This window comes from Aquarana catesbeiana, linkage group LG02 (genome assembly GCF_042186555.1).
Source record: "Aquarana catesbeiana isolate 2022-GZ linkage group LG02, ASM4218655v1, whole genome shotgun sequence".
NCBI lineage: Eukaryota > Metazoa > Chordata > Amphibia > Anura > Ranidae > Aquarana > Aquarana catesbeiana.
The window spans coordinates 660,636,947-660,650,485 of NC_133325.1; the positions used below are offsets into that span (position 1 = coordinate 660,636,947).

A 13,539-nucleotide genomic window follows, 5' to 3' on the forward strand; every position below is an offset into this window, starting at 1 on the left:
TATTTGACACTAGAAAAATTGCGGAAAGCTTTAGAGGCAAAAGCCTTTGGTGGTTTTTCATTTATTTTTTTTTTAAGGTGCTGGAACATAAAAGCAATAAGATAATTAAAAAAAAAAATTAAAATACAATTCATGGGAAGTTAAACAGAAGTTCCTCATCTTCAGTACTTAAGGGACATTATGCACTTCTAATATTTCTCTCTTTTGCAGAACATAGGCCTCATGTATGAATGTGGGTGGTTCTTGTGAACAGAACTTTCTTTACTCAGGGCAATTCTAAGACCCCATACACACTATTAGATTTTCTGCAGATTTTTGTCTTCAGATTTACCAAAACCATGTAGTGCAAGGGCCTGCCTAATTGCATGCAAATTGAAACTCTTAATTAACTCATTATATGGTTTTGGTACCTCCTGAAGACAAAAATTTGCAGAAAATCTAATGTGTATGGGGCTTTAGACTACAAATTAATGCAAAACTAAATGCGTGTCTTCAGGCCACACATCAACCTTTGCCCTAATGGAGCTATGCTAATAATATTTTTAGTATAAGGTGGCCATTTAATTATGTTTTTACATTGGTGAGAGAGAGATCGACCTGGCTAATGCCCCTGAGGGCTGGAAATCGCTGAAGTGGACACCACTACTGCAGCAATCTCAACTTGCCTCCGGGTCCCATACTGAGAAGTCAGCCTGATGTATTCTGAACGCTGGAGTTTGGTCGCTCATCACGGGTGCCGATTTAGTTAATGCAATTAATTTTCTGAATTAATAAAAAGTGTTACCTGATTGGCCTAGGTGGCAAATGAATACAAAGCTTCCTCTGATTAGCTGAGTTGGAGGGGCGGGCTTATGGCGTCATGCTTTCCTGCTCAGGCAAGTCTGCCTCACAGCTGGAACCCAGCACTGTGTACTGTATGTAGCTGAAGCTACATTCTGTTAATACAGTACTTAGAGCCAGTGTAGCACTTAGTGAAGGAATTAGTTAATTTGGACTGGTTTGGTCCAGACAAACTAAAGTCACTTGAAACCTGTAAATCCGCTTTCAGACAGAATAGTTGTATTTACAGGCCTTCCCCTTTATTAAAGAACCCTATTTAGTTATTCTTCCAGACAAGGTAGTACTTAAATCCTTTGCTATGTATCTGCCTGAAGTAGCCACAGTATTTCATAGGGCCCACAAGATTGTACTGCCGTCTTTATGTATTGTTTCAGAAGTTCAAAGGGAAGAGCATTTCAATTCTCTTGATGGTTGACAATGTCTTCTGAGATATTTAGAGATTACCAGGGCATGCAGAAGATTTGGCCCTGTTTTTTGTTATTGTTTAGTAGTTTGAAAAGTTTTTGGAGGCTTCAAGAGTCACTATTGCCAGCTGGATTATACTGGCTATAGTCTTCGCTTGTAAAGAGCGTGTTTCAGTAGTTTTTCTTTCTTTAAAGCCCCATTTTGACAGATCCCTGTAAACCTCATGGGTGGTTTTGATGGAACAGATCTGCAGAGCAGCTACTTGGTCTAGTCAAAATACCTTTTGTTAAGCAACTACAGAGTTGGAGTTACCCTTTCTGCAAGACATATGTGGTGTTTGACAGAAAGTTCTACAGTCAGTGCCCCCCCCCCCCCCCCTTTTTCTTTTTCTATCTAGTTGTTGTCCTGGAAAATGACTGGGGAAATTCCCAGTGGGTCTTACTGCTAATGGTGTTTCTAGGAATCTTCTAAGTCAACTTGCCTAGTCTGCACCCTGGAAAAGGTTTTTATTTGTTCCTCCCTCTACAGGATACAGGAAAGATCTATCATGTTGCTGTCCTGGAAGATTCCTAAAAAAACATTGTTACCCGATTTTATAACTGAGTACTTTTTTGTTTTTATTACATTTTTTTAGACTGACTTGGGAGGCATTTTACATGTGGAAGATTGACCTCCTTTTCTATGGTGGGAAAAAACATTCCTTCAATAAAGTTTTTTTGATTTTCCAGCACCAAATCCTTATTGGAACTAATAATGAGCATTTCTGACCCACATGAGGGCTTGGTATCTCTCTTGGTTGCTTGACACTGCCCCATGTAGTACTTGAATCAGTCAAAATGCCATAACAAAATTTAACACCACAGAAATTCTGGAGATTTCAGGATGTCAATTTGTTATTATAAACTTGCTGGAAATTTGGTAAGTCCTTCTTCATAATTGCTCTATTATTTCACTTTAGGCTGAGCAGATGGAACAAAAGCAACAGAAGGATGTGGATGCAGCTTTCAGCCATCAAGGACCAAGTACGACGTTTTGGCACACTACGGAGTATGCTACTCGAGTTGAGATATGGATTCATCCCACTCCATCAGGCTGCCAGAGCAGGGACAGTCAGAAGTGTAATGGCGTGGACAATCTAAGCCCAAGTGATGTGAGTCATTCTTGTTTGTGTTACATGGGGATTTTTTTTTTTTTTTTTTTCCCCCCAACGGTTCAGCATCTTTTGACATTTTGAAAGCTGTTTATCAGATTGGTGAAGTCAATAAGTTCAGTTTGCTAAAACAGAATATGTTTAGTATATTTATTGGTGTGATTTATTTGCTCTTTTACAGTACATATAGTGTTTTTTCTGGCTTTTTCACACAGCTAGTCAATTTTTATAATATTTTGAATATAAAAGTAAAATCTTAATTAGGCTGTGGCATTTTAAAGAAAATCTTCTTACTTTTATCTTTTTACTAGTCCACTGCCTGACCTACTCTCCTTTGTGCTGCATCCGCACTCCTTTGGAGCTGTCACAAATACTCTTTTTGCTTCTGGGTTGGAGAGGGAGCAAAGGTGGGGTTAATTGGTGCTCAACCAGGTTTTACTTTGTGGAGAAATCGATATGGGGAAAGTGATTATAGTTGTTTAAAGAAGGTGGCTAGCTCCACACACCCGCCTAGGTTTCCAAAAACGCCTATCAACCAAGGTAGTGCAAGGGTGTAAAAGGCAGTGCACACAGAGCCTGTCAGAACACCTGTCAGTCTTTGTTGCTGTCTGTGCCCCCAGAAAGATTTACACTCTCGATTTGTTCTGTTTACCATTCTCATAGAAAATGAAAGCAAAAAAAAAAATCAATTTTTTTTGGGTCGGCACCAGCGCAGTAAGAGTGGAGATCTTACAATACTGGTGACCCTGGTGTGATGCTGGGATTCCCTCATTTTGGAGGGATTTCTTCTCGCTTCCTTTTTTGTCTAGGGGACAGGAAGTGAAGGAGTATCTTCCCTATGGGACACAGATGGTGAAAAAAAACTGATCGGGGTTATAACCCTCCCTTACTCTATCCAAAATGAAAATAAAAACGTTTTGCTTTTAGTTACACCTTAATGGGGACAAGTGCTATGTGCATAGGATAACCTTGGGGATTTTTCTTTTTTCTTGTGATGGATCATCTTTAGGCTTGAGGGGTAAAGTTAGTAGCATCAGGCTGTTGGTAATAGCAACAAATAGCAGTGGTAGGGTATTGTACTATGTTGGCCACCAATTTAATGCATAAAGTTTTTTTTAAACATTAACGGATACTCCCTAGTGGCTAACCTGAATTATTAACGATACAAGCTTGCCCAGGGCATACCTTCAGGAAGTGTATAAAGCCTGACAAAAGGATCTAGATTATCCTAAATGTTTACATCAAGGGTAAATGTCCATTTCTTTATCATTCATCCCAGGACACAGGATATCTTTATATCCATTATGATTGGGTTATGCTGCCACCTTCAGGTGATTGAACACTGGCAAAAAGACAGGAAATCTTCACTCAGGCATAATGCATTCCAACCTCATTTTTTGCTGGTGATAGTTTTTTTTTAGTTTTTTTTCTGGGTAGTCTCTGCCCACAAATTTTAGTTTTTCTCCATATTCCATTTGGGATCTACAGTAGTCCTAAGAGGAAGGGCACCGGATTACATACTGAACATGCAGGTGACTACCTTTAACATTTCCATTTGGCACTGAACTCTGTGTAATGGGACTTTGTGCAGAGCTTTACAGTTGTGCCCATAAGTTTACATACCCTGGCAGAATTAGATTTCTTGGCTATTTTTCAGAGAATAGGAATGATAACACAAACTTTTCTTTCACTCATGGTTAGTGTTTGGCGGAAGCTATTTATTATCAATCAAATGTGTTTACTCTTTTTAAATCATGATAACAGAAACTACCCAAATGACTCTGATCAAAAGTTTACACACCCCAGTTCTTAATACTGTGTATTGCCCCCTTTAACATCAATGACAGCTTGAAGCCTTTTGTGGTATTTGTGGATGAGGCTCTTTATCTTCTCAGATGGTAAAGCTGCCCATTCCTCTTGGCAAAAAGCCTCCTGTAAAGTTCCTGTAAATTCTTGGGCTGTCTTGCATGAACTGCACGTTTTGAGATCTCCCCAGAGTGGCTCAATGATATTAAGGTCGGGAGACTGAGATGGCAACTCCAGAACTTTCACTTTATTCTGCTGTAGCCAATGACAGGTCGACTTGGCCTTGTGTTTTGGATCTTTGTCATGTTAGAATGTCCAAGTGCATTCCTGGCTGATGAATGCAAATGTTCCTCCAGTATTTTTTGATAACATACTGCATTCATCTTGCCATCAATTTTGACCAAATTTCCTGTGCCTTTGTAGCTCACACATCCCCAAAACATCAGCGATCCACCTCCGTGTGTCACAGTAGAAATGGTGTACCTTTTCATCATCTTGTTGACTCCTCTCCAAATGTAGTGTTTATGGTTGTGGCCAAAAATCTCAGTTTTGGTCTCATCACTCCAAATGACTTTGTGCCAGAAGGTTTGAGGCTTGTCTCTGTGCTGTTTTGGCGTATTGTAAATGGGATACTTTGTGGCATTTGTGTGCATCGACCATGCAGCCCATCTTTCTTCAAGTGCCTCCTTATTGTGCATCTTGAAACAGCCACACCAAGTGTTTTCAGATAGTCCTGTATTTCACCTGAAGTTATTTGTGGGTATTTCTTTGCATCCCAAACAATTTTCCTGGCAGTTGTGGCTGAAATTTTAGTTGGTCTACCTGACCGTGGGTTGGTTTCAACAGAGCCCCTCATTTTTCCACTTTTTGATTAGAATTTAAACACTGCTGATTGGCATTCTCAATTCCTTCTATATCTTTTTATATCCCTTTCCTGTTTTATACAGTTCAACTACCTTTTCCCGTCGATCCTTTGACAATTCTTTTGCTTTCCCCATGACTCAGAATCCAGAAATGTTAGGGCAGCACTGGATGAAAGATGCAAGGGTCTATCAGGAGTCCAGAAACTCATTGACCTTTTATACACACACAGTAATTACAAGCAAACAGATCACAGGTGAGGATGGTTACCTTTTTAATAGCCATTCAAACCCCTTCGTGTCAACTTGAGTGCCTGTTATCAGGCCAAAATCACCAGTGTATTTAATTTTTTTGATCAGGGTCATTTAGGTAGTTTCTGTTGCCATTATGATTTAAAGAGTAAACACAGTTTATTGTTAATAAATGGCTTCAGCCAAACACTAACCATGAGTGAAAAATGTTTTGTGTTGTCATTCATATTCTCTGAAAAATGGCCAAGAAATCATAAATTCTGCCAGGGTATGTAAACTTATGAGCACAACTGTATTGCCCTATGAACTGGCAGGATTCTCTACAGGTCCAGGATGAGAACCCCCAGCCCCTGTGGCGACAGCCCACCATTACGGTGAAGTTTGGACCGCTCTGGGGATCCGTGCAGCAGGGATTGTGGAGTGCCTTGCTGATGGTCCTTAAAATGCTGGTACCCAGTAAGGGGGTGGGAAGAAAGGGACATGTTCCACATGTCTTCTGGCTCCCTTGTTTTTAATGCCATTATCTCCATGTGCTCCTTGTTCCCTTGGCTGCAGTGTTTCAACATTGTGTAATTGCTTTTAGACTTTTTCTCCTGGCTACCCCAAGCACTCTATAGCAGTGGCAGAGCTTAGGGGCTGTCCTAAAGACTCTTGGCACCAATGCAGGAGTGCTTCTCACTACCCTTACCTGCCTTTTGTACAAGGATATGCACTGCGCGAACAGGTGCAATATGGGTCAGTGAGATCACAGGAGCAGCAGGGTTGGCTGGTGGCCACCATATTAAAGCTTTCACATGAGAATCCAGACCGGTAACAGGAACAGTGTTCTCCAACAGCTGTTCATTACTACTGAAGACTTATGAGTACTGCAGTATTGATATTTAAAAAAAAAAAAATATTCTAAAGGGATGTGGACCACTGGTAAACAAAGGCAGGACTTAAAGTGATTGTAAAGTCTTGTTTTTTTTTTTTTTTTTAAATGACAAACGTGTTCTACTTACCTGCTCTGTGCAGAGTTGGTTTTGCGCAGAGCAGCCTGGATCCTCCTCTTCTCGGATATCTGCTGCTCCTGGCCCCTCCCTCCTGTCCAGTGCCCCCACAGCAAGCAGCTTGCTATGGGGGCACCCGAGCCAAGCTGCAGCTCCGTGTGTCCATTCAGACACGGAGCTGCGGTTCCATAGTAGTCTTTCAGTCACCCATTGCTTGCCTTTTTTAAGTGGGGGTCACATGCATTTTTCCACCAGTTAAGAATGTGGGACTGCATCTTGATACTTTCCGTATTGCTAAAGTCTCTGTTTGAACCCACCTGGGATGTTTTCTTAGTCCTTTTGATACAGAAGGTTATTTTTCTGGTTGCTCTTAAATCTGCTCGTAGAGCTTCAGAATTGGCTGTTCTTGCCTGCAATGAACCAGAAAAAAAATTTCTTCCAACCGAGGTCCGAATCTCAAGTTTTTGCTATGACTCAGAAAGATTGTAATCATTGTATGTCTACTCAAAAATGAGCTGTGCAATTTCCATTAGCATTTTATCAGTATTTATCCTCCATCAGAGTGCCCCTTTACATTGGGTTCCCCCATCAGATGTCCCTATCAGTGAGCCCCTATAGATCAGGTGCTCCCATCAGAGTTGTGAACCAGCACATTGCACCTGTAGATTGGTAGAAATGTGTACCTGATGGATCTTGTAGCCAGGCAGGAAGCGGGAGCTTGAAGAAGCGTGCTGCATGGGCAGGAGTTGGACGGAGAAACTTGTTGAAGAGGGCGGGGCACACAAGTGACGTCATTGGTTGCTAGAATGCTGGCCGTCCTAGCAACCAATGACGCTAGTGCAGCAGGGATCCAGCGATGTAGACTGGTGGATTTTTACAAGACCATACTCCTCTTTTAACAAGGGAATTGTCTATTTTGCTAAGCCTTACATGAGAGAGAGAGGTTGATTTGTTTGGGATAAAGACTGTTGGATGTTTACTGAAGAGAAAGTTAAAGGGGTTGTAAACCCTCGTGTTTTTTCACCTTAATGCATCCTATGCATTAAGGTGAAAAAACTTCTGTCACTCAGAAGCCCCCCCTTTTTTTACTCACCTGAGCCCGTTCGTTCCCTTGGCTGAGGCGCGCTCTACCTCTGGCCGGGGTTCGCGGCTCTTGATTGGATAGATTGATAGCAGCGCAGCCATTGGCTCCCGCTGCCGTCAATTAAGCCATAGATTTAAGTCGATAGATTTTATATGATCCAGGAGTTGGGCTTTAGAGTAGAACAAATTTATATGAAATAGCCCATTAACATATAAAACTACAAAACCTGTATTTGCAGCAATATACAGACCTACAGTCCTCGCACCACTTTTTCTGCTGGTAGATGTCCTCAGTCTGATGGCCAGCATTATTTAACCTAGTTCTTCTGAGCTCAGGTTGTCCTTGGCTGTCTCCAGCTTGTTAATGGATTATAAAAGGAGAAGGACAGTGGTAAGCTCATCACTCTCTCTTCCTGTCAGCATATGAACAGCAGGGGCGGACTGACAACTCATGGGGCCCCCGGGCAATAGGAGATTATGGGGCCCCCAGGCAATCAGAGATTATAGGGCCACACAGTACACACACACTATACAATCACACAGTATACACAGACATGTTTCTATTGGCTGAGAAGGTACAGGAGAGGTGGGCCAGCTATAATCTTGGGATTTTTAGACCAAACGGATGTCAATAAGGGACATTTCAGAGACAGATGTAGAAAAAAACAGATTTTTACATACTGTCCCTGGTTTTACTGAGGCTGGCAACCCTGATTGGGCCCCCCTAGTGGCCCGGGGCCCTCGGGCAGTGCCCGAGTGGCCGAATGGTCAGTCCGCCCCTGATGAACAGATTTGCTCTTTGTCCTGTTTGTTCCTCTCACACTTCAGTCCTGCTATACAGGGACTTGCAAGAGCTTGATACCCAGTACAAAATTAATATACTTAAGCCGGCCAAAGACTGTTTCAAATTCAGCCAGTTCATCAGAAACTGTCTGCATTTCAATCTGTCTATGGGCAGGCTGGTTGTACTGAAGTTGATCCATCAATCTATTACTGTACAACCAGCATGTTGTTTTTTTTTTTCACCCAGTCATTACCGGCGCTTATACCTGCCAGCAGTGATCATTGTATTCTGCCAGTGGGGAAGGCTTTCTTCGCTTCCCACAGGTAGAACGCAATACTGCTGCAGGAGGAATTCCCTCGTCGACACTGACTGTGTTGATGGTGGAATCCAGCAATTTCTTTTCCTATCAACCCATGATTGAAGGAAATAAAATTGCATAATATATGACCTATTTTACTGCTTGTGTTTATCAAACACATTTAATGGTGTATCAGAGATTGATTGATGTCTCTATCAGCCTAGAGTTCAGCTTTAAAATAACTTGCATTTTAGTATTTAAACCTAAATCAGCCAAGCTTTGTATGGATTTCTTCCCAGAGGAGTAGGAGAAAGAACAAGCAAAATGTTTGTGTGGGAGACTAGGGGGTAGGCGGGTGTAAGCAGACACAAGTCCATTTACAGTTGGTGTTTCTCTGTTCAGTTCTTGTAAGTGGCCCCTAGATGGTGATGTTTCTCTTTAACAGCCTGGAACTAAGTTTATTGTCTGACAGGCAAAACCCAGTTCTCTGGATGTCATATGGGCTGGCTGTACATTCTCTTATCTCTTTCAGCACTTTAGTTCATTTAGTCCATCTAATTCTTGAAATATGCATATAATTTTTAGTTTAAATTTCCATTTTGCAGACCTATCTACTGGTGGTGTGCATGTGTTTTTTTTTTTTTTTTTTTTGATAATACTGGATAAGAATCCATAGTTTGTATATAGCATTGGTTTACTAGTGTGTTTTGCAAATTGAGTTGTGGACAGTTGCCAGACCATTAGAAACCCTTTGCGTGTGTGTGCTGGTTTTCTTTCAGAGGAACTGCTGAATGGAGGAAGTAAGGTGCCATGTTGCACTGAGCTTGGTTAAACACGAAAACCACTTTCCCATCGTCTCAGGAGCTGCGACGTGACTTCCACCATGCATACTGCTTGATGTGACTCACCAGTGCATACCCACTTCCTCCACAGCCACCATGCCATGTCTATCCCCCTACACATTGACCTTAATATGAACTGCTACTTTTGCCTTTGACCTGACCGTAACACGGCTGTTGAACTGATAAAGCACAGATAATCTGGGCTGACTGTTTTCTAAAGCGTCACAAGGCATCCAGAAAAGTGAACTTTTTTTTTCACATGTAAGGTGGTAAAAAAGTTGCATTCTGTCATGTGAGGGAGTAATATTTGTCTATTGTGTTATATACGTTGCTGGAAAATTGAGGCCGAATTGGGTCCTGCATCACGTGATCTTTAGTATGTAGTTTGTGACATTCTAACTAGAAACCTCTTTTGATAACTATAAAGATAAAATATACTGTGTGCTGCTCTGAAAACCTTACCTTGCATGAAGGTAACCTCTCATGACTAAATGAATCCCAGAATCCAGTAACAAATTGGGCTTGATAAAACTAGTCTCCAGTTTTTAATTTTATTTTTAATGAAAAACATTTTTTCTATTGCTGGTTCTTTGAAAGTCTCTATCTGTTTATAAGTGTTTTTTTAAAGGTGCCCTATTTTTTTTACATTAAAAATCTCAAAAATGATGACAAAAAATGAAAAACCATTAAAAAATATTTTAAACAATTGTAATTGCTTGCAATGATTCATAGACCATTTGTATACCCTAATGAGCCATTGATCCAATCCAATACACCACTAGCATTGCTGTTATCCGAAGTATAATTAGAATTTGACCCATATGTTGTTAGATGCCACAACTTGTGGCAAGTGGACAATACACAACTTGTGGCAGGTAACGTGGCAAATGTCAATCCAACTTGTGGTAGGTGATGTGGCAAATGACAATCCAACTTGTGGCAAGTGGAAAATCCACAACTTGTGGCAGGTGACGTGGCAAATGACAATCCAACTTGTGGCAGGTGACGTGGTAAGTGACGTGGCAAGTGGACAATCCACAACTTATGGCAGGTGACGTGGCAAGTGGACAATCCACAACTTGTGGTAGGTGACGTGGCAAGTGGACAATCCACAACTTGTGGTAGGTGACGTGGCAAATGACAATCTAACTTGTGGCAGGGGACGTGGCAAATGACAATCCAACTTGTGGCAGGTGACATGGCAACTTGTGGCAGGTGACGTGGCAAGTGGACAATCCACAACTTGTGGCAAGTGGACAATCCACAACTTGTGGCAAGTGGACAATCCACAACTTGTGGCAAGTGGACAATCCACAACTTGTGGCAAGTGGACAATCCACAACTTGTGGCAAGTGGACAATCCACAACTTTTGGCAGGCGACGTGGCAAGGGGATAATACATAACTTGGGGAAAGGTGACGCGGCAAGTGACATGCTAAATACAAGTACACTGCTGCTCTCTCAGCTGCTGCTACTCACTCTGGTCTCACAAAATGGCTGAAAGAGTTAAATAATACTGTTTTTTGAGCTTGGGGAGGGTCTTATGATGTTATCTTAACTAAACGCTTCTAGATGCAAATGCAGTAAAACGCCGCTAAACGCGGCATGCAAACGCGGCAAAGTGGGCATTTCTAAACGCCGGTTTCAGCTTTTAAAAACATGCTTTCGGCAGAGTTTGCACCGGCGTCTCGTGTGCATGGGGCCTTACACAAAGCTAACCAGAGAAAATACAAGATGCAGTGTTTAAATGGCGTTTTTTTCATTTATTAAGGGAAAAAAGCTGTCCAAACCTGCTTGGTCCTATATTGAAAATTAACTGGCCCCTAAACTATTTGTGCCACCCTTGGCATTCAGGATCGATGTTCAGAGGCATTTGAAACACCAAAAGCCTGTAACAGCTTGTAATTGCTGCTAAACGCGGTAACTCGCGTTTAGCAGCGTTTCGTTTACAGACATTTTTCATTTTAACAAAAAAAAGCTCCTAAACGAAAACGCGGCATGTAAACGCGGCTAAACGGACGTTTTTAAACGTTGGATTCTAGCTTTGCAGGTAAATAGTTCAGGAGAAGTTAAACAACGTTCCGTGTACATGAAGCCTAAATGTTTGTAGAGTTTGGTTGTTTTAGGGTTAAGGTTTTGGCAGTGAAGAAACCAAGTCATAGCATGCCTATCTCTGGGATAACGTTAGGTCAGTGGAAGCTGCAGACCCAGAGCCTGCCCTTCAAACAATGGATTGTGCATTATTGTATACACCACATTTTGTGGCAGTGAAAGTTAATCCCCCCCATCCCCTTTGCATTGGTGGCTATTGTACTCCCCAACTTGTTCAGTGTAATACGCTGCTAAAAATGCAGGGAAAGAAAATCTGTTGCATCCCCGCTGTCAGGACAGAGCTGTTTACATAGGCAGAGCTCTGTCCAGCCTCTCTCCTAGACGATCGGTGGGTGTCATCGGACATCCATTGGCCAACACCCCCTCATATCGGCTTCTGCTGTGACTGACAGCAGAAGTGGCATGCTGGCCTCTACCTGGAAGTGCAAAATCACATGTGTGTGTATATATATATTTACATACCCTGGCAGAATTTGATTTATTGGCCATTTTTCAGAGAGAATATGAATAACACAAAAACTTTTCTTTCACTCAAGCCCCGTACACACGATCTGAAAATCGAACGAAAAATTCCGCATTCGAATCGATCGTATGATAATCGGAACGTTAGTACAGAGCTTTCGAGAGGCAATCAGGACAGTTCATCCAATATTATTCTATCGGACATGCACTGAAATTTTTTTCGTACGATGCCAGATCGTACGATTTTCGTTTTAATCAGTACACCTATCGTTCGAAAATGCAATACAAATGCATTACAACACATGACATCACTTCCGAATTTTTATGCTGTCGTACGGAAATTTTCGTGACTTTAGTAAACTCATCAGATTCCACGTGAGATTAGCATGCAAAAAAAAAAACGGACGATCATTCGTCCGATAATCGGATCGTGTGTACCGGGCATCATGGTTAGTGTTTGGCCGAAGCCATTTATTATTAATCAACCGTGTTTACTCTTTTTTTAAATCATAATCACAACAGAAACCACCTAAATGACCCTGATCAAAAGTTTACATACTCCAGTTCTTAATACCGTGTATTGCCCCCTTTAACATCAATGACAGCTTGAAGTCTTTTGTGGTGTTTGTGGATGAGGCTCTTTATCTTCTCAGATGGTAAAGCTACCCATTCCCCTTGGCAAAAAGCCTCCAGTTCCTGTAAATTGTTGGGCTGTCTTGCATGCACTGCACGTTTTGAGATCTCCCCAAAGTGGCTCAATGATATTGAGGTCAGGAGACTGAGATGGCCACTCCAGAACCTTCACTTTATTCTGCTGTAGCCAATGACAGGTCGACTTGGCCTTGTGTTTTGGCTCCTTGGATATTTCAACATGACAATTCCATCCCATGCGCAGCTTCCTGGCTGATGAATACAAATGTTCCTCCGGTATTTTTTGATAACATACTGCATTCATCTTGCCATAAATTTTGACCAAATTTCCTGTGCCTTTTGTAGCTCACACATCCCCCAAATATCAGCAATCCACCTTTGTACCTTTTCATCATAGGCCTTGTTAACGCCTCTCCAAATGAAGCCTTTATGGTTGTGGCCAAAAAGCAAAATTTTGGTCTCATGGCTCCAAATGATTGTGGCAGAAGGTTTGAGGCTTTTCTTTGTGCTTTTTGGTGTATTGTAAGTGGGATACTTTGTGGTATTTGCGTAGTAATGGCTTTCTTCTGGGGACTCGACCATGCAGCCCATCTTTCTTCAAGTGCCTCCTTATTGTGCATCTTGAAACAGCCACACCATATGTTTTGAGAGATTCCTGTATTTCACCTGAAGTTAAGTGGGTATTTCTTTGCACCCTGAACAATTTTCCTGGCAGTTGTGGCTGAAATTTTAGTTGGTCTACCTGACCGTGGTTTGGTTTTAACAGAACCCCTAATTTTTCACTTCTTTATTAGAGTTTGAACACTGCTGATTGGCATTCTCAATTCCTTGGATATCTTTTTATATCCCTTTCCTGTTTTATACAGTTCAACTACCTTTTCCCGCAGATCCTTTGACAATTCTTTTGCTTTCCCAATGACTCAGAATCTAGAAACGTCAGTGCAGCACTGGATGAGTGATGCAAGGCTCTGTCAGGAGTCCAGAAACTCATTGACTTTATACACA

General features: G+C 41.6%; 1 protein-coding gene across 1 annotated transcript in view; it reads left to right on the forward strand.

Annotated features, from left to right (window-relative positions):
• The window catches only part of SMG6 (SMG6 nonsense mediated mRNA decay factor), a 507,574-nt gene that overhangs the window by 70,073 nt on the left and 423,962 nt on the right, over window positions 1-13,539 (forward strand). Inside the window, 1 exon segment of the mRNA XM_073616608.1 lies at window positions 2,204-2,395. Within this exon segment, the coding sequence (XP_073472709.1) occupies window positions 2,204-2,395 (192 nt within the window).